The 25,843-nt window shown below is 39.1% G+C and overlaps 1 protein-coding gene across 5 annotated transcripts in view; it reads left to right on the forward strand.

Moving 5' to 3' along the window:
* The first annotated feature begins 7,197 nt into the window (after window positions 1-7,197).
* Window positions 7,198-25,843, forward strand: part of NBEA (neurobeachin) — a 458,842-nt gene continuing 440,196 nt past the window's right edge. For 2 of the 5 annotated variants that reach the window (XM_066544902.1, XM_066544905.1), the window contains exon 1: window positions 7,207-7,583. In XM_066544902.1, coding sequence (XP_066400999.1) covers window positions 7,302-7,583 — 282 coding nt within the window. In that variant the 5' untranslated portion in view covers window positions 7,207-7,301. Of the gene's footprint in view, window positions 7,584-25,843 lie in introns of all 5 variants that reach the window. The other 3 variants (XM_066544903.1, XM_066544904.1, XM_066544906.1) reach the window with 3 other exon arrangements.

Below are 25,843 nucleotides of genomic sequence, written 5' to 3' on the forward strand. Positions count from 1 at the left end.
AGTGAAAGCAAATGAAAAACTAAACAAATGCCTTTGGACAAATCCTGCATGCATTTTCACACAGAAAACTTCTCAAAAATCAGTTGCTTTGCAGGAATATAACATGTTTACTAGGTGGTTTTTTTCATTTTTTTTTACTCAATTATTTCCAGAGTTACAGATATAGTAGCAGAATACATAAACCAGGAAGATAATAATGGAATCATTAAATCATAGAACAGCTCAGGTTGGATAGGACATCCACAGATGATCTGATCCTGCCTTTTGTGGGAAAGAGAGCCTAGATAAGATTATCTAGCACCCTGTCTGATTGCATCTTGAAAACCTCTAGTGATGGGGATTCTACCACATCCCTGGGGATGTTGGTCCAACTAATGAGTGCTCTCAATGAAAAAAAAAAATTCTTATGTCAATTTTCCCAGTAAAACTTGTATCCACTGCCACTTGTCTTCTCCACAGGACTCCTTGTCAAGGAGTCTCTGTCTTCATTGTAGATGCTCTTTAAGTACTGGAATACTGTGATGAGGTCTCCCCTGAGAATCCTCTTCTCTACAGAGAAAATATCTAAGTCCTTCTGCCTTTCCTTGTGGGGTGTGTTCTCCAGCCTGTGACCACCTTTGCAGCCCTGGTTTGGACCCTTTTCAGTCTGCCCATATCTTTCTTAAATTGTGGTGCCTAGAGTGGGACTCTGGCTGCATCCTGACAAATGCTGAGTAGAGTGTGACATAATGTAAAATAATACTCAGGAACATTATCAGGTTCCTGCTGATAATATCAATAATATATCAATAAATTGTTCAGTGCTCCCTGATAATGAAATTTGGCCATCAATTGCATATACTTTGTTGAAATAAACTACTGTATTAATTTTAATCCTTCTGTTCAACTCTCCTCCTTGGTGTATTATAAATGTTAAGTCCTTAAAGGTAGAATTTAATGGCATGTGGTTGGAAATGTGCTTCTAATAAGATACAAGAGCCTGGGATCCTTTTTGTCTCCTATTGTTGTTCATACTCCAGCATAGAGACAAAGTGTGTGAACAACATCCTTTCTCTCTAAGCATTTATTTGGTTTCAAGTAGCTAAAGTGAAAGCATGCAGAGCACATAAAATAAACATAATTTGTTGATGAATTAGGTCTTTTTCTTCAACAAATATATGCTTCATAGCAACAATTAGTTCATTGCATTATGGCAGTGTTTCCACCAAAAGTTAATTTCCATTATCCGTTATTGTCTAGATACATACTAAAAGAAGCATGTCAGAAGTAACAATAATTCACATATTTTCAACCCTAATTAGAGTTTGGATTTTTTTTTTAAACTATATTATGCTAAAAAAAGCTCATAGAAATCCAGTTGTAAAAAGTGTCTTGGACTAACATTGGCAGAATCGACTGATTTCTCTGGGATTTGGCCACAGTGATGATCAACGAAGGATAACCCTAAAGTTAGCTGGCAGCGTGGTGTGCTGCATGAAAAAAAGAGTGCTTGACAAAGAGGAGAATATAAGGGGAGGAGAGAAGACCAGTAGGGCTTTTCTTAAGATCCTAACTGTTGTCCTCAAAGTAGATCTTTACGGGCCCTCATGTTATTACATTCCCATTGTGCAAGACCAAACGCAAGAGCAAAGATTGACGCATCTACAGACCAAGGAGTCTACGCATCAATATCAATGATATGAAAAATCAGTTATGGACAACCAGCAAAGGGGTCAATATTAGTGATTGACCTTCATAATAATTATTCTTATAATAACATCAATACTAAAAATTATTGTATTAATTTCACTACTAAAAAGGCTGTCATGGTTGTGCTCGCAAAGTATAAGTAAGAAATATGAGAATAAAATGTCCTAATGGAATAAGCAGCTCAGACTCATGGTTTTAAAGCATGATTTGTGAACACAATAAACCCTTTCAAGACCAAGAAGCTAAGCTATACGTTACTGCAACAAATTGTGCTGTGTGTTTTCTGTAATAAAACATACAAATCCTGCTATTTACGTGTCTGCACATTTTTCTATGATTATACCTCTATAAAAGCAATTAACAAAAAAAAGAGAAAAGTTGAATAGATATGAATACATATCTTCATTTAAAAGTAAAAGTTCTGTTTTATGTAGATCTGGTTACTGTTCAATACTTCTCAGACTATTATGTCTTTTTACACTAAAAGCTTATGTTTAATGAATTCTTCTCAGTAGAATTTATAACCATCAGAACAAATATAATTTCTATTCTATTTTTAGCACTCTAATTGTAAAAATTAGAGAGATTAATATAGATTAATATGAATTTCTTATAGAAAATAACTATATTTTTCAAAATTTCTACTGAATTATTTGGAGCATCCATTACAATAAAACCAAAATATCTCCTTGAAATCATACCATCTCCATCTGCTTCATTGTGATGGAAATGTAGAGAATCTCATTTGGAAGGTCTGAAAACTTGCCTCAAGAAATACATAAAAGGTATTTTTTTAATATTGCTCTCTTTTAAGAATAAAGTAAGAAATTGTATAAAAAGCATGTAGAAATTGTAGAAATTATTTACAGTCAGAGTGGCAAAAAACCTTACCAGTTTTTCTTTACTTCTGCTTTAATACACCCTGTCATGTGGAAGTTAAAAGCAGTGAATGAAACACGTCTGAGCTGTGTGGTGCAATTGACATGCTGGTGGGATGGGAAGCCATCCAGAGGGACCTTGGCAGGCATGACAGGTTGGCCTGTGCCATCCAGATGGAGTTCAACAAGACCAAGTGCAAGGTCTTGCATCAGACTCAGGGCAATCCCAAGCACAAATACAGGCTCAGCAGAGAATGGATTGAGGACAGCCCTGAGGAGAAAGGCTTGGGGGTGCTAGTGGAGGAGAGATTGCACATGAGCCAGCAACGTGCACTTGCAGCCCAGAAAGCCAAACATACCCTGGGCTGTGTCCAAAGCTGCTTGGACAGCCGGTCAAGGGAGAGGATTCTCCACCTCCACTCTGCTCGGGTGAGATCACATCTGCAGTACTGCGTCCATCACTGGTGCCCCAAACACAAGAAGGACATGGACCTGTTGGATGAAGACCAGAGGAGGGCCATGATGGTGATCAAATGACTGGAGCACCTCTCCTACAACAACAGGCTGAGAGAGCTGGGGTCATTCAACCTGGAGAAAAGACAGCTCTGGGGAGACCTTATAGCGTTTTCCAGAACCTTAAGGAGGTCTATAGGAAAGCCAGAGAGGGATAATTCAAGAAGGAATCTAATCACAGGACAAGGGGGAATGGCTTTAACCTGAAACAGGGTAGGTTAACGTTAGATGTTAGGAAAAAAGTCCACTGTGAGGGTGGTGAGACACTGAAATGGGTTGCCAAGAGAAATTGTGGATGCCCCATCCCTGGAAATGTTCAAGGCCAGGCTGTGTGGTGTCCTGAGAAATCTGGTGTAGTGGGTGGTATCCCTGTCCATGGCAGGGGCTTGGAAGTAAATTATCTTTAAGGCCTCTTCAAACTCAAACCACTCCATTATTCTATTTGGTGCCACCCATATGCATAGCAGGGAAAATTTAGATGCTGTGATGGCCTTTCTGTTTATATTTGCCAGGGTTTTGGTTTTTTTTAACTTACAAGAAATCCTGGTTTTCAAGAGAAAGGGGCTAATAGCACTTCCTGATCCTGGCACAGGAACAAATCACATTATCCTTACTCATGAGAATAATCTAATTAAACACAATAGGAGTCCTCATGTGGACACGGTAAAGCAAGCATCATTTTGATGCCACAGTGGCAGACAAATGAAAATTCTCTTCTTTCAAACATGGTTCAGTTCCGAACTGTATAATTTCATTATTTAAAAACCCACTTTTTTTCTAAGAGTCAGTGTAAATATATGCCTGAACAGAGCAGCCCCTATTTACTGAAATAGTTCCATGTTTTGTAGCCAAGAGTCTGTCTTCTAAAGCATGTTCTGTCAAGCTTTCACAGTTGAATGATTACATAATCTTTTTACCCCAAAAATGAAGTAGTATTGCTAGAATTTATTTTAAGACTGAAATAAAAATTGAGCTAAAACTTTAAACTTTATTTGTCAGTTTTATTTTCTTCCCCATCTGCTTGTGGCAAACATTGGAGCATAGATAAAGGTATTTTTCTTGGTTTTTGATATTATATTTGAGACCACCTTCTGGCATTTATGGAGAATGGAATCTGAGAAAACCTAAAGAATATCACAGAAAAAAAAAATTCCTTCCTGTCAACTATTACAGATGAGGGAAAAGTATGCCCTGGAAGCAAAGGGATTGCTTTCTCTGATTTCAGTGGGGAGCAAGGAAGAGAAAGGATCAGATCCTGTCATCATCCTGTTTTTGTGAAGGATGAAGGAATTCATAGCATCCTTTTATCCCTGCCACACCTAGTGTCACCTGTGTCAATGACTGATCTTGCATGCTGACCTAAAAATGGCTACAATTATGCAAATTCTATTATTTGCTAATGCAGAACACCTTGCTGGACTGAGATCCAACTAAACATCTCATGAACTAAATTCTCACTGAGAAATTCACAGTCTTTGGAATGAAAATGTCAATATCAAGAAGATGAGACAAACAATATTTTTAAAGAAAATATATGAATCCTGTTCTATAGCATTTGTTGTGTACGTACTCTTACTTTAATTTTCAGTCTGATGAGGTGCTAGAATGGAAGCAAATGAACACCAGAGCTGCAATTACTAAAGGGCTGAGATTAATGTTTCAAATTTGTTTTTCTTTCAGAATGCCAGTGCTACAATAATGTTCACATGAGTTGATGAATGGCTCACCTCAATGAAAGTTTGCTTATCAAAAACAAACACTGTTGATTAGAGAAGACAGCTACTTCTTCACAACGATTCGGCTTATAAAAATAAAGAGAGCATGATTTTGAAAAATTTATTTGTAAAACCAAATATGAGTTTAAGAACTAAAGGAAGTCTCTGCTATTAAATATATTGTTGGGAATTAACTTTCTTCTAATGTTTTTTTTCCCTAATACTACATATAGTGTATTATGTGATTTCAGCAGTGAAAATGTTAACCACTTTTAAAGAAACTCATGATTGCAATTTTATCAGAAATTCAGTGTGGAGGAATGCATTAACAATTGTATATGGAACAGTTGTGTTCAGGAGTTATGTACACAGGCAAATGATGGAGTCTTCCATGAAGAGTAGCATGAAGTGAGGAATGGAAAATAAAATGTATCAAATTATATTTTGTTATCTTGTTTTTTTTGTGAAAAAAAAAGTTTATGCGGTTATGTGGTATTAGTTCATCCATTCCACCACGAACATGAAAAAGTCCCTGACAAATTTTAAGCAAATTTAACAATGGATCTCAACGCTTTGAAGTTATTTTGGGATTTGTGAAAATCAGTAAGTCAATAGAGATCAAATTTAATATACCTACCAGTAGGAAAGCAATTATAACAGCTTCCTACCCATTTGGCAAGGACAGGCAGTAACTATGAGATGAATCGGAACAAGAAAACCAGTCAACCCATCAGCCAACATGAAGTTTCAACCAGCAATACTATTTATAGCAACATGTCTCACCACACAGATATTGTAGATGGGAGAATAATCAAGACAACTGACTGCTGTGGGTTAGCTCCTGAATGCGTTGCAATTTTAAGTGACTGTTACAGAGTTCTAGGCTTAGGCTTCAGTTTTGCAAAAGAGGTCATGTATTCCTGAAAGGAGTTTAGTGAGTGTGTATTCAGCTTTGCTAGTTCTGCTGCTGATGAGAATGGAACCTTTGGCACCTCCATGAATATAAAAAACGAAAGTAAACCTTTATTATGAATCATACATGACTGCTTGTGGCTGGTGCAAATTGTAAAGGAATTTCTCCCAAGAAAATTTTTGCTTTCTTATCTTTCATTAATGACCTTTTGGGTTTTCTTCACTTCTTTTCCAGCCTTCTGAAATAATGTTGGTTCTGTGTTTCACAGCTAACCTCTGTTTTAGTCATGTCTATGTATCCGGGCTCTACACACTGACAAGCACCTATGGACTTTGGCAAAAAAGTAAATGTATCATACTGTATCTCCATGTACACAGAGCAAATGCATCTTAGTACAGAGCTGAGGCATCCTCATTCTTTTGGTGGAGCTTACAGCAGCTGCTGTAATCTAGGAGTTCTAGATCCAGTTCTGCTGATTCATCGTGTTTTTACAGTTTATTACCTAGAGCTGGATATAAGGAGGACCAGCAATCCAGCCAAAACCCCAAGTTTGGGGCTACAGAAGAGTCAGGGTGAATGGTATTCTATGACCACAGGGCAAGCTTTGTTGCAAAATCCAACTTTGTGATGAGCATCAATATAAAGCCAAGAACATATTTTTTAACAGGTATGGATTAACTCCAACACACATAGAGCAAATATATACAACTTTATTCAACGCATACAACAACAATTAAAATAATTTGAGTATCCTCAAAAAGCATCGGAGGTACTTCTGTTTCTCTAGTACTGGAGAGACTTGATTAAAATGCTCATTGCCATGAGCATCACTGAATCAAGGGGCATGGGAAAGCGGATGTTGACTGGACATCATTGTACCTGACACCACCACCAAGCAAGAACAGTGCCCGAGGGCCTGGGGGCAGCGAGGGGCGGCATCTCCCGTCACCGGCAGCGGCGGCGTCACCCGCCCCTCCCGCAGGGGGCGCCCTGGGGCGGCGGGGCGCGGCCAGGCGGGCGCACGGGGGGCTCCACCCTGTCCCTTCGGACGGCCCTGCGAGACCTCCCCGAGCGGAGGGCGGCGGCCCGCGGCGCCCGGGGGGAGGCGGCGGCGCGGCGGCCCCGCGCACCTGCTCACCTGTGCCCCGGCCGGCTGGGGGGGCCCGGCCCGGCCACTCCCCCGACGGGCTCGGCGCAGGCGCCCTGGCGGCTACCGCAGGCAGGGGGCGGCAACATGGCGGCGTGAGCGGCGGCGGGTTCGGCTCCACAACAACAGCGGCAGCGGCATCGCTCGCGCCGCCGCACGCCCCGCGCGCCGCTCGCCCCCGCCGGGCCGCACCGCGCTCGGCGCCGCCCGCGCCCCCGGCCCCGCGGCAGGGAGGCGGCCCCGGCCGGGCAGTCCGCGGCTAACGGGGCATCGGCGCCCATAATAATCCCTCATTATAGCGGAGCGGGGGAGCGGCTCCTGGGACGGTGCCGGCGCCTCGGGCCGGCTCCCTGCGGCCCCGCCGGGTGCGACTGCGGTGGATGCGCGGCTCGGCCCGGCCGGGCGGGGAGGCGGCGGCGGCAGGTGCCGGTAACGGCGGGGGGTAAATGGCGAGCGAGAAGCCGGTGTCGGGGCCGGACCCGCAGCCCGCGGGACTTATCTCCGTCGGGGCCGGCGGTGGAGGCGGCGGCGGAGGCGGCGGCAGCAGCAGCGTCGCGGTGATGGGGGAGCTGAGGGCGTCGGGCTCCGGGTCCGTGGTGCTCCCCGCGGGGATGATTAACCCGTCGGTGCCGATCCGCAATATCCGGATGAAATTCGCCGTCCTCATCGGACTCATCCAGGTTGGGGAGGTCAGCAACCGGGACATCGTGGAGACGGTGCTGAACCTGGTAAGCGGCCGGGCACCCCGCCCCGGTGACGCCCCGGCGGGCACCGGCCCGCGCAGCCCACCTCCTGCCGGGGCTGCTCCTGCGCCCCTCCGCCCCTGTGCCACCCGGCAGGGACCGCATCCTCCCAGCCCCCGTGTCCCTCCTACACGTACGGCCCTTCTCCAGCCATCCTTCCTTCCCAAACTCCTCGTTAATCCCGCGACCTCCTCATCGCCTCGTCCGTCGTGCGTGTGACAGAAGCCCCCTCAGCGCTCCCTAAACTCCAGGCAGGACCCTACCTAGAACAGACAGGCCACTCTTCCCCTTCCCAGTGCCTCGTCCCAGCCGCCTCCTGCAGAAGTGTAGTGTGTGCAATTTACAGCGAGAAAAATAAGGAGATTAAGTAATTTGCAATTTCGTGCTATGGACGCTGCCCTTTAACCTAGTAGCTTCCTCTTGAGACGAAGAGTGGCATGAATGTAGTATCTGGTTTTAATTGAAAAGCATTAAAAAACCCCAGCCTGAGCTGGTATCTTTTCTTGGTGGCTGAAACATGTGAAGGGTTAGTTAGCTCTGTTAGATCAGAGCTAGTTGAGTAATTTATGTGGAGGAAGGGGGAGAAGGGAGATTTTTTCAGGGATTTAATACGCTTTAGTATTTGTAATAAAGAGTTAGTTGTATTGCAGTATTGTATTGGGTTGCCCAAGTCTTAATAACCTGCTCTGTTCCTAAGACACATTCTTGTTTGCAAAAGTAAATGTTGTTGTTACTTTCGTCCAAGGTCTGTGCATTGCAAAATACTATTGTACAGAGGTAAATAGCTGAAACAAGGAGAAAATGCTAAAATGTAGCTCCTTAGTCAGCTGCTCACTTCATGGAGTGAAAGAGTTACTGCAGGACTGTATGACTTAATGTTTTTGCGCTACCTACACCAAAGCCTGAGGAACCTACAGAAGCCAAGCGAGTGCATCTAAAAATGAATCACTTTCAATTATGTGCAATTTGGTGCTGTTCCTGAATGCAAGATTTGCTGCAGCAAAGCTTTTGAAATAGTTCAGTCAATGAAATACCCTCAAATTTTGCACATAAAATAGGATAGAAAAATGACTGCTCAAAACTGAATGGTAGTTAATTGAAACTGCCTTTGTTTCAAATGAGTTTAATGCTCCTAATCTCCAATCATTTTGTACAAAGTCATGTAAAGAATATATTTTGTTTCAAACACTTTAGAAAGGTGCATTCTTCTGTCTGCCAGTTATTTGCATTTGACCTAGCACAGACTGAATGGAAAAGCTGCAGCATGCAGGGAAGGACGTAATTTGGTCGGATCATTTTAATATTAAGGCAAATCTGAACACACAGGGTTAAAACTGATAGTTTTGTGAATATGTCAAAACAGTGATCTGGTATATTTCCCATTCATCTCTACAAGCTGTTTGTTTGACAGCTTGAAATGTGACTTGTAATTTTTATTTTTGTTCTTTGTATGTGTGGTACAAGTATGGTACAAGTCATCATAACTTCATTGGTTTATTACCCATTTCTTTAAATGTAGCACTCAAAATAAGTTAATGACATGCTGTTATTTTAGTAACTGGCTTTGTGTAGATCATGACAGATACAAAGATGTTTCATCCTTTTCTAGTTTTCTTTCTTCTTTCATTCTTACTGATATTTAAGCTCATTTTAATTCTGGCTGTTAGTGCACCAGCAACTGGATTAACATTGCCTTGTCTTTGATGGAGAGGCTAAGAGTATGGTTTGGTATCTCTGTGGAGGACATCCATTGCTTGCATGTAAGATAGACCTACTAATCAGTTCCTGTTGCTGAAAACAATGTTTATATTTTAAAATAAACACAAGAGTGTTTAACAGTTCTCTCAGCCCTGGGAGATGTATATGAATGTGAAAGTGCTTGTGAGTCTGCTGCAGCAGCGTTGCATCCTGGATCAGTCATTACTTAACAGATGGACTCTAATATACAACAGTCACTATTCCCAAAGCAGAGAGAGGCTGTATTGTGTCTATTATTTTTTTTCCTCAGGGCAGTAAATGCTTCAAAATTAGGTTTTTATATTTTAAACTTAATTTACTCACATGTGGAACAAGCAGTGAATATGGCAGATATAAAGTAAAACTGATGGCATATTCCTAAACTACTAAACATCATCTCATTCTGTATTAAGGATTTTAGTAGCAACTTAAAATAAGATGCATTTTTCTGTTTTAGAAGCATTTTTCAGTGGGTAGCTGGGGGTAGAGAGAACTATTTGGTTTGGTAGTTTTGTTGTTTTGGTTTTTTTCAGTCTTTACCTGTACTACTCCTGAATGACTTTTGATGCAGGTGTGATAATGAATGAACAATGATCTTGTTTTGATACATCAGTTGATATGTTAAGTCTCTCAGAGAAATGTAACTTGCATTATGCCATATTGGGTTGCTATAAGCCATTTGGTAATAGCTTTTTAGTGTAAGAATTTTGCATAGCTGAGATGTTTTATTATCAGAGAGAATCAGAAGTTAAAGATGGAGATGCCTTTTAAATTTTCTTATCAGAGTTTATTGCTGTCTTTTGTGTAAAGCTTAATAAATCTGTTTACTCTTCCTGCATCTGCATCAAAGCAGCAGTAAATGTCCGAGACAAAACTTTTTTCTGGTGTGTGCCCTTGTCTTGGAGGTCGTCACTCTTCTTTCTTGTGAAGCTGGGCTTTTAGGGTTTCTCTTGAAGAGTTTTTACCTTTGCATGTTTGTTTTGGTGGCCCACACTGTAATCTCTCGTGCTGGATTTTGGACTTAACTCATGTAGTACCTTCTGAAACTGATGTACGTAGTGATTTATTGTATCTGTGAGGTGAGGAAGTGTATTTTTTACAGTGTAGAAAATATTTGTGGTCCAATATATTGTTGTATTTTCAGCTTTGCCAAATTTTAAGTGTCAGATCAGACAGTAGTTTGTTCTTGAGCATTCCTCCATGTTTGTGAGATTAGTTGTTTTTCTTGATGCTTTTCTTAGTGTTTCCTCAGAACCTGCTGTGTTCAAAGTTCTGTTAAACTGGTCAGCTTGTTCAGCTGAGTGTCGCTTTGTAGAATATCTAGTATTGCTTGTGTTATTTTTCATTGTTTAACATTATCGTGAAAGACAGCGGAGAGAGGGTTCAGCCCTTTATATGCCAATGCCTATAAAGGACTCAGTTGTCCTTAGAAAGACCTGATGGTGTTAGTACTGTGAAGGTCAGAAGATCTTAAGAATCTGAAAGGGTTTTTAGAATGATTTTATATAATATTGTATTATTTTTACATTTCTGGAAGTAGGAGGGAATGTCTCATTGTATCACCTGCATTCTTCTGTGTTGGTGCTTATTTTGGTTTTGGTCCATGGGTTTAATATGAATTCCCAGGCTGAGCATGCTCTCTCTGAGATGTGTGTTCACTGACCCTTGTGTACTGCAAAGCACCAAACTAGAAAGGGCTTTCCATAAAAAATGTGTAATCCTCTAATTTCTCTAAGGGATTTCTCTTTGGGGATATTTTGATACCAGTTCTGTGCTTCTATTGTGGAGGAGGCCCCTTTGAACAACTCTTGTTAGTTTTCTCATGGTGCTCTCAAGGATATTGTTATTGCATGGGAGATGTTCACATTGCTGTTAGACTGATGTTTAAAACAAAATTCTGTACCGTGCGCTCCAGAAAATGTGATGTTAAAGTGGAAGTGGGTCAGTCTGTCTACCTATTCTTCTACTTTGTCTAGTTTTTTTTTCTTATTTCCTACAGCAAAGTTTCCACATATGGCTTTAATTAGTTTTCTTTAATATACCTTGATTGGTCTTCTATTATTTTACTGATTTGCTTTCTCAATTCTCTTGCTTTTCCAGTGTTTAGGTGGTCTTGGGAATTTTTTCTTCAGTGTACATTTTGAACTGACTCTTGTTTGGCCATCTTTGATCAAACGTAACTATATGAGTTGCATTGTTCCTTAGCTTTTAGGAACCTTTCTCTGTTCCAGTTTGAATTTCCTAGCATCTGTGATTTTGGGTTTTGTAGTGCTGATTATATGGCAGTACACAGTAAGCAAGGTGAACAGGAAGCTGAATGATACTAAAAAGTTGTGGCTGGTGCTGAAACAAGCTGCTCTTGTTGTGAATTTTGCCTGTGCATCTTGAGCAGATGATGTGATGCAGATGTGAAGATTTCAATCTGATACAGGTGTAGCTGACCAGGGTTCTCCTTGTGCAATCTGGAAAGCTTTTATATGGGTTTTGTCAGGCTAGAGAGTGCTTGTAAGAAGTAGGTCAAACACCAGGCTTAGTTCAAAAAGTCTTTTTCTGTTCTTGTTGACTGCAGCCCACACTTCTGCCTAGCTCTTCTTGTTTTCTTGGCTGTTCCATCCTACTTCAGTGTTAGTCACCCATCACAAGAGGTAAGCCGTTTTTTAGTGCTCTGTCACATTGTGTACTCGTAGGAGTGGCATTTGCAGTTTCAGAGCAAATGGGTTGAATTACATGAGAGATCCTTCTCTCCCTGCAGGCTTTCTGTAGTAGTGGTCATAAGGAAAAATGTAAAGGGAGGCCTGTGTTAGAGATGTTTTTGTTTTTTGTTTTTTTTTTTTCCTTTGGTACTTCTTTTCTTCAGAGATTGGTTAAGGGTTTTCTTATGCTATAGCTAGCTTTGGTATCTGGATTCTTTAAATCCATTTATAGTTTTGGTTGCTGCACTGTCCCATGGCACAGTTCTACTTAAAGGTGGGGAGGAAGAAACACTTTTGTTTATTGGACACTGTTGTAGTCTGAGAAAGTGTGGGCCTCCTGAGCTGTAGCCTCTGTCATATGACTTTTGTTTTTCTTGTGGAACTAGCTTTGCAGGCTTGAGAATCTTATTCCATTTCTTGGTGTAAGCTTTCTCATTTTGAGTGTAATTCTCTGCTGATAGATGGTACTAGTCAAAAAAGTTAAGTTTAGGGAAATTTCCAAGTTGGTATTTTTTTGGGGGTTTTGTTTGTTTGCTTTTGGTGTGAATTTTGGTTTAGGTTATACTTAACTGAAGGTGGCAGTCCTTGTCCAAATTAGTCTGTCCCACTGGCCTGTTGGTATCCTGCTCATCTATCCAACTAATCTCTGTTTGGGCATTGCTGTACAAGCTACCAGAGCTGTATTAAAAGAGAGTATCTGATGTGAGAGTTTGTCATAACATTCCATGGGCAGCTACTTTAGAGTACTGTAGCTCTTGCCATTATTTAATGCTTCTGTGAAAAACTTAGTTTTGATTACAGAAAATCTTTGAATGACTGAATGCTCATTTAATTATTTTATTATAACTGATTTTTGGGGGCTTTTTTATCTCATCTTTGAGAGTAGGTGTTTATGGCTGAAAAGTTTTTTTCAATCCTTCTATCAGTCATAAAGCACTAATGGTATCTCAGCAGGTGGCTTGGAATCTGCTGTAGTTCTTGTATGATGGGTTGATATATTTCTATAGGTGATAACTTTTAAAAATCTGTCATGTTGGCATGTAACTGAATGTTCCCTAATGCTTAACTCTGAATAGCTGTTTTCTTCTTAGCTTTACATCTTGATTTTACTTCTCACTTGTCTTTACAGGATTCAATTCATGGATTATAAGGGAGGTGAATACCTAGAGGCTTTTTTATTTTTGTCACACTGAAATAATAAAGTTGTGAGACTTGTATTGAAAAGACACCTGCAATCCTTGGCCTTTCCCCCTTCCCCCTCCTGAGACCCTACCTGTGTTTTATCCCTTTGCACCAAGCAAAGGGTTAGCACCTTTCTCTATCAAGATGCTATTTTTATGAAATTGTGACCTGATTCCCCATTTAAGCCATGTGTTTTACAAGACTAAGCATTTATCTGTGTATTCAGTTATACACTGGTTGTTCTCTCTGCCCTCCATATTTTCCCCTGTACCTGCTTTCAGATGAGCACTCCAAGGGGTAGAAGTTGGGGCTGTGGCAAGGCTGAGGTCTAAGAGGCTGTGGTGCAGTTTTTTCTTTCATGTTAGGGCTTTTCAGTGTGTTCACTCATACATCTCAAATATATGAAACACTTTCTATATTGCATCTTTAAAAAAAACAACAAAAAACTAACACCCAAAACCTGCATAATCATCTCTGAATTCCTTTCAAAGTGTTTGTTCCCCTTCTGCACTGTATTGAATTTAGTCAAAGTGGAATGAAATCTGTGATTGGGTTAGTAGCAAAACAGAATATTTTCTGATAAATGTTGTGTACACTATTAACAGAATGTTAACTTAATAAGCTATCTAAGCTATTTTAAATCAGCCTCTTAGTCTTACCAGTTCATTATTTGGTTCTGCACTTTTTCCATTTTGTATTTTGGCCTGTCTCAGTAAATCTATTTCAGATTAATTTGTGTTGCCCTTCCATTAGTGTACAGTGTTTTATTGTCCTTTACACAGAACAGCATCAGCTACCTCATTATATATTCAATGTGCCCGGTGGCCAGAGGGTCACTGCACTAGTGTCTCTTTACTCTGATGAAGTTCCATTTATTTTTTTGTGAAATTTGATCATTAATTACTATTTGTTTTTATAGAAACACCCCATTGTGGAGCTTTACTAATTCTTGCACAGACAGAACCTTTAAGCTTTCTTTAATTCTGAATCAAATTTAGAACTTGCTTTTATAATCAGAGGCAGCAGATCCCTTGAAACATCAGTTTTGAATTTGATGACCTACCTCCCACATCTGTCTTGCAAGAGTTTGGTGTAGATGTCCTAAAATGATATGATACATGATCATCAGCATAAAGATAATGAAAAAATTTAAAAATATTTTGTTTGTGGAGAGTCTCATATTCTTTCCTTAACAATAGCAACATCCACTTCAACTATAGGATTAATAGCGATTTCAGCTATTTGAACTATAATTTCATAAATTCAGTTTAAGGAGATTGTTAATGACATTAATATCTAAGAGGAAGATTATTTATTATTTCCAGTAGAGAAGCACCTCGACTTCTGATCAGTCTACTGATTGCTAAAATTGCATTCCAGTAATTTTTACAATTTAGCATTTTTTTGTACTTTTGGCATAGATGGAAAATAATAACCTTTGGTAAATAAGCCTAAGTAGTTTTGGTGTTACTGAGGTTTACACCAGCAATGTCAATTAATTTATTTTAATGCAACCCTATAATATGACTACCCTGCTTTGCTTTAAAATTGGGTTGCATCACTGAAATTGTTCTAACGTGACAATTCACTGAAAGCTTGTGTAAATGCGAGTGTTGCTAATGCTGTTCAACAGCTTACAAATGCTTGGCATCTGTCTTTGCAAAATGATGTTTCATTCACTGCCCTTTTGTTTAACAGTTGAAAGCCTTCCTTAACTATGCAGAATAAGTATTAAGTTTTGGAATTAGCTGGAAGTGAGATATGGCAAAATATTCACTTAGGAGTGAAGTTGTTATTCATATCATGCTTTTTGTTACCTCACGGCTTTTGTAGTACTGGGGCAGTGTAGACAGAAGGATGGAAATAATCGTTCTTTGAGCAGATTCTTCTATTCCAGTGAGGCATTGTAATCAGTTTTATGCGATCTCACTTCTTTTTTTGCTTTATAAGTCTTCATATTCTGTGACAAATACTAAATTATGCAAAGTTTTCCAACTTTTATTGAATTTTGTTTACCTGCTTTAAGAGCCACCATAGCAGGTTTGTCTTTTTTTAAATTTTGTTTCATAAAAAGAAAATAGTTTGAATATAAACACAAATATGAATTTGAAAACCTGTCTTTTGATTGAGAAAGGATCCCATAGAAACCTGTTGCAACAGATTCCTGCTACAAACTTAAAGAAAAAATAAAATCTGCTTTCATTAAATACAGAATAGTAGCCATGTTCAAGATAGTAATGACCCAGCTGAAGCCAGGCTTTTTTTGTATTGCTCATGCCTGACCAGTCAGTTTACTCTTAATCTTAAACAATATATAGTGTGGCTTACTGCATTAAAAAAAAAAAAATCTTGATTTAATTGGGGGCAAAAAATCTCCCTATGTCACTGTTAATGTTAAAAACGTTTTTTATAGCTGGAAGAACAGGAAAGCTGTCTGCCCCTTCCAATAGGACAAACACATCAATATGGAGCTACAGAGGTATGTCAGCTCCAGTTGCATCGCATACTCATAATGGGAGCAAACATGTTTAATTGCAAGAATTGGAATGTTGAAAGAATGGGTAAAGAGGTTTTGCCTGAGAAGAGAAGAAAGCCTATTTTATAGGGAAAAAAATCAGCTTCATCCCTCTTCAAATCATAATTTTTATGTCAATAATGAAACTTAATGAGGGGCCCTCTGAAAGCTGCATTTTTAGCTATGTTAAGTTATGAAAAAAGGAAGAAGGTAAAGAACCTAAGTGTTGTGTTACACTTTCAAGGCTGGTGGCTTTTGCCATTTTCTTGTGAGTTTGAGAGCTCCAATAAAAGCTCAGCGCCCCCTCTTTTCCTTCTCTTGTTCCAGTGAAATAAATTACCTGTTTTTGTAAATGGCAAGGTGTGTGCAGTATTTATGAGTCATATCTGTGACTGATGGCTTCTTGGCTGTTAATATTCATCTCTGGAATAGCTGAAACTTGATGGAAATGTTGGTGTAAGGCTGCATTGGATTGGGTAAGGTGCTCTAAGCAATATGCTCATGATATGGGAGTTGTTTCATTCTTATGTTTCCCTTCAAGAGACTTGTGGAGCCCTTGCCTCATATTTTAGTCTCTGGGGTTCTGAAAATCTTTGCTGCTGCTGGTTCTGTATGTTCAGCAATGGCATACATATCTTCAAAGAACCTGCAGAAGTCCATCTTTTGTTTGTTTTGCTTTACATAGCTTATTCAGTAATGTGAAAGACTTTGTTATCAACTCTGTTTCTCATGGAAATGTTGCAGTCCCCATTGCATCATTTAATACCTTAGAGAGCACTTTGTGAATGCAGAAGTAGACTTACAAGAGGACCCTGTTAGTGTTGAGTCTACTGTCCAAGGGTGAAGTGAATTCCATCCATTGGAAACGAAACTGTATCATGGTGTCCTGGGGTCATACCACTGAGAAGGGTCTGGCTCCCTTGTGTCTACACTCTGCCCACCCTATCCCCCCCCCCCTAAAAATATACATTTATAAGATCTCTTCAGACCTTCTCAAGTCTAAATAATCCCAGCTCTCTTCAGCCTTCCTTTGTATGTCAGATGTTCCAATCCCTTAATCATTCACACATTTAAATCTTTATTCTCCTTGTGCAGATAAGAAAAAATGAGAGGTGGAGTTTGGGAAGCCTTTTAATAATAGCAGTCCTCTTCCTCATCTCACAGTATGAGCTGAAATATCTACCACAAATAATCCAATGTACGAATGCCTAACTCAGCAAAGGAAAATTAGCACCACGTGCAGCCAAGAAAGAAAACAGACCTTGGTGAGCCACAGCAGTGAGTGTTTGCTTGTCATCCATGTCTGCTTGCTAATAGATAGTCTTGGATGAAACACAAACCCAAGTCTGTCTGTTGGTTCTGCAAATCAAAGTTACAGTTGTACATAAGCTTATTTCTTGGATTTCAGAAATATAAAATGTAGGTACATTTAATATTTTGCTGAGAAAGTACAAAGTTAATGGCATAATACTCGGTTAATGAAACTTTGTGGCTCTCTACGTATACTATAAATTCTACCTTATTCAAAAAATTAACGTGAAATGAAATTAAACTAGAACTGTTAGCGTTGTTTTCAAAGCAATAGGTGCTTCATGTTAGAAGGAAAACTAAAAATACAAAATTCAGTATAGAGCTAAGGCTGTTGAAATTCTGCATTGGGTTTGTCAAAAATAATAGATTGATGACTTTATATGTAGTCTAAGATTTATATATTAAATATTCAATAGCATTTCACATGCATATAACTGTATGCAACTTAGAAACTGTAATATATGAAACAAAGATGATTGTGTAACAAAATTTTTATAGTTCATGTTCCGTGAACAGAAAACCATTTATTCAAAGTAACTTATCATGTACAGTAATAAACACATTGTAACTAGAACAATGTGTAGGCTTAGTCACTGAGAGGTAGTCAGTCTTTCATAGTTGATACAGTATAGTATTTGACATTTTAAACATAGTGCTCACTGAATAGGAGCTGATGCATTCTTTAAAATGGATCAGTGAAGTTGATAATTGCAGGTATTTTCTAAAGCCCAGAAGCAGGTTATTCCCAGTGCTCACAATTGTGATGATTTCCCTTATTATTAGTCTAAGGGGTTTTTATACTTTCAAGGCCAGGTTGGGTCGTACTTTGAGAAACCAGGTCTATGGGATGATGTTCCCTGCCCATGGTAGGGGAATTGGATTTAGATGATCTTCAAGGTCTCTTCAAACCCAAACTGTTCTGTGGTTCTGTGATGATTCTGTAACAAGGAAAAATGAACTATAATAAAATAGTTTGTGTTTGTTTGCAATTTTTTCCTCAATAAAATATGATTAAATTCTATTTAAGAATAAATTTGGATATACTCAGTTGCTGTCTCAGTTAAAAAAGTAGTTTTCAAGTCTGTAATCTGTTTTGTCACTTGAAGTTGTAGTTTAAACTTCCACTTTTTCAGTAACCCAACTGTTCAAACTAATGCAAATATGTTTATAATGTATGAAGAGCCTTTACTGTACCTCAGCACAATCAAGAAGAATGGGAAAGGGAGGAAGCAGAAGTTTCAGCTGAGTGAGGCTGATAACTTTTAGGCTGTTGAAGCTGATATATTTCCAGGTGAGTCTTTAAAAAAAAAAAAACAGAAATGTATAAAATTTATCCAAATTATTAGTTGTTTAGATTAAGTTTAGCTATTGAGAAATGGTACCATTAAAAGGAAGCTTTATATTAAAAAATAAAAACTTAACAGCATGATGGGAAAATCCTGAGTACAACAGGTTATCTTTCAGTGTCCACCTGGATTTACAGAGACCTTGAAATGACTTGTTACATGATGTTTTATTAATTTTTGAGGTGTCTGAGGGAATTTTCACCATCTGTTAATACCAGAGTCTAAGCCAGCATGTGGGTTTCAAAGTGCTTTGTGTTGAAATTTTTAAGTAAGAAATCCTTCTCTTAAAACTCAATGCAGTTAAGAGGTTTCAGAGTGTAAATAGAGAATACCTGTTGTAGTCCAGATTTAAGGTCTTGGATCATTTGTTGTAGCTTTGGTTTGTGGTCCTGGCCTGTCCTCTGAAGTTAGGATGGTTGCAATTACTTGTAATGGACTTTCCCTCGTGCAGGAACTGTCTTTTCAACTTCCTTTAAGTTAGCAGAGCTCTGTTTTAGCCAGAAGTTACTTCACTCTGCAAAAAAAAAGCAGCACAGCACATATTTTGTATTTTAGTCTGGCCAAGATCAATCCTAAATGCATCTTGTACCAAAAATCTGGTATTACCCAGAAGTGCAGAAGAAGCAGTAAAAGTCTTGAAGTGCCATTGCAATCTAAATCCTTTCTGGAGGTCAGAAGAATCTTGGGAACACCTTGTGTAAATTATTACTTCAAAATTCCTCTCTCATGTGCTCCTTGTGGAGTTATAGTAGATTTTAGGCCTTCCTTAGTAAGAAGATCATAAAGCAACATTTTTAAGGGTGAGCATTGGGTTGTTTTTGTTTAAGCAGTACTTCTGAAATGGCCATGTATGTTTGTTGTATTAGGTTTTGAACAATCACAGGTTTAAAAATGCTCTTATGTATGCATTCTGTAGAGCATGAATGGTTGAGGGGACCACATACTTCGTACTACAAGCAAGACATGGCACAGCTGCAGCTGACAGTACAGCCAAGATGAATTTTGATTTAAAATTCCTTTAAGAAATCCTGAAGATTGCCTGGGAGGTAGGGAGACTTGTGGTCTAAAAGCAATCCTAATTTAAATAAAACTCTTTGGCATTTCTATTTATTTAGAAAATGGAAATCCAACTAAATAGTCTATACTTAGTGTAGCAAAATGAGATCTTTAAAACACTATAATGAAAGGCTACTTGAGCATTATTAAAAATTAATACAGCCAAGAGAGTTATTGAGAAAAGGGCATGTAGAAGTAATTGTTAATGCATTTTGGTACTGCTATATGGTAGGTAGCTTCCAGCTTAATAGTTTGTCTTCTGTTTCTCTTGTAATATTTTTCATTATTTTTCAATGGTTTTTTTCTTCTTGTATATTTTTAAGTTAAGAATAACCATTCTAGGTCAATAGGTTTGTACTGTGACTGAAAACAAAGACTTGCCTGAAGTCTTTTGTTGTATAAGCATCAAAATAAGCTGTAGAAGAAAAATACTTTAAGTAATAAAATGGATCTTTAGAAAGTAGAATGTCATATAAAAAACTGTATTATGATGCTTCATGAGGATAATGTCTGGGATAATGCTCAGCTTTGAAGGTGTGGAGGTTGGGGATTGGAGTGGTATAATCCTGGTCTCAGAGGATGTAGTGGGTTTATGTGTCCAGGCTTTGGTAGTGGGGGGGCTGCAGGGGTGGTTTCTGTGAGAACCTGCTGGAAGCTTCTCCTGTGTCTGAGAGAGCCAGTGCCAGCCAGTTCCATGCCAGACCCATCAGCAGTAGTGGCAGTGACTGTGGGGAACAGATTTAAAATGAAGTTACTGCAGAGGAGTGATTGCAGCTGGAGAGAGGAGTGAGGATATGTGAGGGGAACAGCCCAGTGCGCAGCAAGGTCAGTGAGCAAAGAGAGGGAGGAGGTGCCCCAGTTGATGGAGCAGAGATTCCCCTGCAGTCTGTTGTGTAGACCATGATGTGGCAGCTGTTCCTCTGCAGCCCATGGAGGTCTGTGAGGGACCCACCTGCAGCCTGTGGAGGACCAGGAAGCAGAGGGTTGCCCAGAGGAGGGAGTGGCCCCATGGAGAGCCTGTGCTGGGGCAGGTTTTCTGGCCGAGCTTGTGGCCTCATGGAGGACCCATGCTGGAGCAGTCTATTCCTGAAGGACTGCACCCTATGGAAGGGACCCATGCTGGAGCAGTTTGTGTAAGAACGGTAGCTTGTGGAAGGGACCCATGTTGGAGAAGATCACGGAGGAATGTGTCCCGTGGGAGAGACACTGTGTTGGAGTGCGGCAGGAGAACCAGAAGAAAGAAGTGATGGAGACAATGTGAAACGGACAAATGGCAGCACCTATTCCTTGACCCTCTTCATAATTTAGAGGAAGGAGGGAGAGAATTTGGGAGCAAAGTTGAGCTTGGAAAAAAGGAAGAGGGATGGAGGAACGGCATTTTAAAGTTTGATTCTATTTATAATTGTCTTATTATTGATTTTTAGTAAATATGTTTCCTTAAGTCATGCCTGTTTTTCCCATGACAGTAATTGCTGAGTGATCTCTATTCTTGCTTTTATATTGACCCACGAGCCTTTTGTTTGTCCCCCTGTCCAGCCAAGGAGGACAGTGATAGAGTGGCTTGGTGGCCGCCAGGTGTAAGGAGATACAGTAAACCTGTAAATACTTTTATTTGTAGTTGTAAGCAGAATTTGGCCTCCATGCAGGGATTGATAGTTATACACTACTATTAATTTGTCTGTATTTCAACAAACAGCTGCTTTTCAGCTTTTGAAATGTGGACTTTCCTAATTGCATTGACATTTGCAGTGGTGAGGTATAATCAAAAAAAGGTGATTGATACATTTGAGTGATGAATAAGGCTTAGCTATGCCTAGTGGCTGTCCTACGAGCATTGCCATTTGCAATACCCCAATAGAACCTGATAGGTATGAGAACTGGCAGTGGCACAGGACTCTTTAGTAAAGACTGGAAAGTCTTGTTTGACAGATATTAATCAGCTCTCTTTTGAAGATTGCTGAATGTCCCTCTTCATGCATGTGAAGTATTAAAAAACTTCTTGGAGGGCAGTGATACCAGTAAACAATTTGTGTAAAATTTTTTTGGTCACTAATTCCACATTGCACTGTGATATGGATCAAAGTTCTTACATTTGATGCTCTGTAGCTTTTATTTACACATTTTGGGATTATTTCCTTTCTAACTAGCGCCCCTTGTTTAACACATCTGCTGGAAACACAAGCCCAGCTTTGACACAGAAAGCTCAGAACTTGCATCTTGTAGGATTTGTATCCTATAGCTACATTGTGCTTTTAAAGCCCTAGCTGAACAGAAAGAGGACTATATCTGTTCTCATTGTGACAAGTTCATAGTGGGTTTTAGACATGTTTTACCCTGACTTGTAATATTATAATTGAGTTAAAGAGGAAATTAAATGTTTTCTTTTTCAAGCCTCATCAGACAGCTACTGCTATTTAAAACTGTCTTGTACAACAGAAAACTGTCATTTATTTATTATGGTGGTAGACTGGTAAGTTACAATTTAAATTTAACAAATGAATGGATGGGAATTTTGTAAGTTTGTCAGTTCTGGATATATTCAAAATGCACCTAACTAATTTAAAGTTAAGCATTACACTGCTATGGCGTAATTACTGGGTGATTTCTATTTTAAAGAGGGAGGCTGGAAGATTTTTCTTTTTTCATGGAAGAAAAGATCAGGGTCGTGTTTGAATGCCTTCCTTCTTATCACTGTCAAATAGGATTTAGTGTTTTGGTTGACTGCCAGAGTCTAGTATATATGTGTGTGTTCTACCCGGAAACATTTGATTGTCTTTATCTGTATTTGGGAGTTATACCATGGATGCTTACATAAGATTTTCTTTGTGTAGGTGAGATTAACATTGTTTAATTCTGTGTGCTTTTAAAGTTGCACAGCCATTCCTTTCTGCTTGTAAAGGACCGGTTAAGACTTTCACAGATGTCTGGCACATTTAATTGCAAACCACCTTTAATACTGGGTTTTCTTTGGGTTTTGTTCACATATTTAAAAAGATTTGGATTTAATTTCAAGAATGTGAAGAGGTTGCTTGTTTTTAAAAAATGTGGCATTATTGGATCTCTTGTTCTCAACAAGTGGTTCTTGGTCGGCTGGCACGTTACTTACAGGTGAAGAAAATCTGCTTCTTTGAGAGGAGGGGCTTTACAGAACTGCTTACAGTCAAAAAGTAACTAAAAAAGCTACATATCTGTCCCAAATAAGATAAAACTGGATAAAAAATGGGACATATCTGTTTAGCAAGGCGCTGTGTTCTAGGCATTTACTGGCCAGTGATTTCTTTATCATTCTTCACCTAGTTGGATTTAACTTTCTTTAGAATGGAAATTTGAAACAATTGACTTTTTAAGTCCCATCCCATCTTTACTGTTTAAATAAGATAGCATTTTTAAAATCTCCTTTTGATCTTCAATAGTAATAGTATAATCCTTATCATAAGTATTTCAAGCAGTGGTTTATAGTTTTGCTTTCAAATTAAGTAAAAATTGAATTGTCATGGAAAACAAGTATTGAAGATGCATTTCAATGACTTTGTGGAATATGGGGCAGATATTAGCAAAGGAAACAGAAACTAAGTATCTGATGCAAGCTTTCAGTCTTTTTTTTTTTTTTTGTAGGCCCATTCATTTCAGTTTCCATAGCTTCACTATGAGACTTTATCAGTAGTTAAAATGATTTTTTTTCCCCTCAAAATTCTAATTTTAAATCATTCTTCAAAGTCAGTATCATTGCCTATTGAATGAAAGTAAGACTACCATAGTCTTTTATCATAAGTAAACCTTACATTTTTCCAGTACTTACATTTTCATGAGCATCAAAGCTGTATCTGTTCTAACAGGATTTGGGGATAATTGTTTGGTTGGATTTTTTTCTTAATGGATTTCAAATGAAAAATATTAAAATATTTCTAGCTCTGCATCCCTTAAAATAAAAACCATATTTTTCAAATAATCTCAGCAATATTGGAAACATTAAGTATTTCTTCTGGCTGGAGTATTTCAGGAAAATATTCTTTCATGAAAATCTTTGATGTGCTTACATTAATTTTAGTAAACTAATTGCCATATAGAATAGTGAAAAATCAGTTTCAGGATTTTGGGCTGATTTTGTTCTTTGTTTTTTGTTTTAATTCCTTAAAATACATATTAATATATAATACATAAAATACATATAAAATACATAAAGTAATAATGACAAACAACTTCAAAATCACAAATGGAAACATGTAATGAAGCAATCTCACTTGACTGGAAATCAAGTAATTATTTTTTAAACTACTTTTAAATTAACATTCTCTGAACCAAAATTTCCAATTATTGGTACAATGGCTTACTAAGAGCGTATCAGGAAGTCTCAGCTCTGGTTGTGGTCTGTTGAAGTTTTCTTTTCATACAGCTTTGTGATTGGTCTTTAAAGGAGGAAGAGGATTTGGAGGTGTTGGACAAGAAGCTTGGTATGACCCAGCAAAGTGCTCTTGCAGTCCGGAACAACCATATCCTGGGCTACATTACAAGGAGTGTGGCCAGCAGGTCAAGGGATGTGATTCTCCCCCTCTACTCTCATGAGACCCCTCCTGAAGTACTGGGGCCTCTACATTAAGGAAGATGGCAACTTGTTGGAGCAAGACCACAGGAGGGACATGAAGATGATCAGGGGGCTGGAGCACCTCTCCTGTGAGGGCAAGCTGAGAGAGCTGGGTTTGTTCAGCCTGAAAAAGAGAAGGCTCCTGGAGGATCTTACTACAACCTTCCTGACACTGAATGGGGCTTACAAGAGAGCTGGAGAGTGACTTCTTACAAGGGCATATAGTGGTAGGACAAGGAGCAATGATTCAATTAGATATTATGCAGAAAGTCTTTAATGTGGTGCTGATGAGGTACTGAAACAGGTTGCCCAGAGAACCTGTGGGTGCCACATCACTGAAAGAGTTCCACACCAGGTTGGGTGGACCTTTGAGCAGCCTGGTCTAGTGGAAGATGTCCCTGCTTATGGCACACAGGGGTTGAACTTGATAATCTTTTAAGGTATCTTCCAATTCAAACCATTCCATGTTTATGAGTGCTCTCTGGCACATAAACAGTGGGTATTTAATTTGCTTAGAGGATATAAATAGAAGCTGCAGTCTGTCCTTCATGTCCCTCTTGAAAATCTGTTTCTCTGGAATCAGTGTTTTTTTGGGGGCTCAAGTGGAGCATGCAGTCAGTCTGCTCAAGGTCCTTATTTAATGATCTCTTTTGCATTTTTCCTGAGTCCTTGGTGATTGAGGTTTAAGTGTAGTTTAAGTATGAAGAGAAGGAGAGGAATGCTTGTGATGCTGTGTAGCACTCTGTGGGAAAGCAAGTTATTGTTGTTTCAGTCAGGTGAGCCTATTAGCTAGGATTTTTAAATCTGTTGTGTTTCTGAAATACCTGCTCAGTCAGAAGATGGAGGCTCTCCTCTGAGCCTTATATTTCTTGTGAAGTGGAGTTTATGTGCTAGGTACCTTTATTTCCTAAACTTGTTCAAAATCTGGGAAGAGTTGCATGGGTTGCAGATTCAAGCATGAGTTGTGCTTGTGGGTGATAGTTGTCAACAGATTGAGATGCTTCTTAGGTTGGCTGTGTTGAACCTTTCCAACATGAGCTCTTCCTTGATCTCCTGTGTGCTCTCTTTCTCCACAATCCTTCTGTGCCAGGATAGTCAGTTCCTTACATTTTCAAATAGGTTGTACCTCCATGGGATCTGAACTTGACAGTCAGTAGATTGTTGTCAATCCATTTTTTGTTTCACCTTTTCATAGAACTGCTGTCTTCACTGGAAGAATTCCTGGCTTTAATGGTAGGTTACTCTTATGCTGGCTTTTTCTCCAGTAAGAATGGGAGATCAGATCACTCATCACAGTGAGGATCATGACTGAATTTCTCCCCAGATGAGTTTAATTTATTTCTGTTTTATTCACTGCCTGGCAGAGACATTCAGCTGTATTCTGGATATGAGGAAACTACCTTCTTGCTGGGATAAACTAAGGTGTTGAACTTACCACGTGTTTTTAAAGATGCAGCTGTATTTGTCTAGAAGATAGCAAAATGGTGTTCTGTTGTGTCAAGACTACATAGAAAGCCATGAAAATGGATTCTGTTCAAAGTTGTAAAATTTTCCTTATTGGACATCAAAAGGTTGCCACCTGGAGGTTTTTTATCATTTCTATCAAGCTGTGTGTATACTCTATAACAATGCTTTTTTGAGAAAGCAGGTTTACAATAACTTTTTGCATGCATTCTAAAAGACACTTCCAGTGAAGTCATATAATACTGCACAAGGGTTGCTATTTCACTTGGAACAAACTCTTGTTTGTACCTTACAGACTTAAAAATAAATAATTAAGACTTACAAAAAGTTGCTCTTTTGAATATCTTAGTATATGGCTG

The sequence above is a fragment of the Molothrus aeneus genome, chromosome 2 (assembly GCF_037042795.1).
Source record: "Molothrus aeneus isolate 106 chromosome 2, BPBGC_Maene_1.0, whole genome shotgun sequence".
NCBI classification, from domain to species: Eukaryota; Metazoa; Chordata; class Aves; order Passeriformes; family Icteridae; genus Molothrus; species Molothrus aeneus.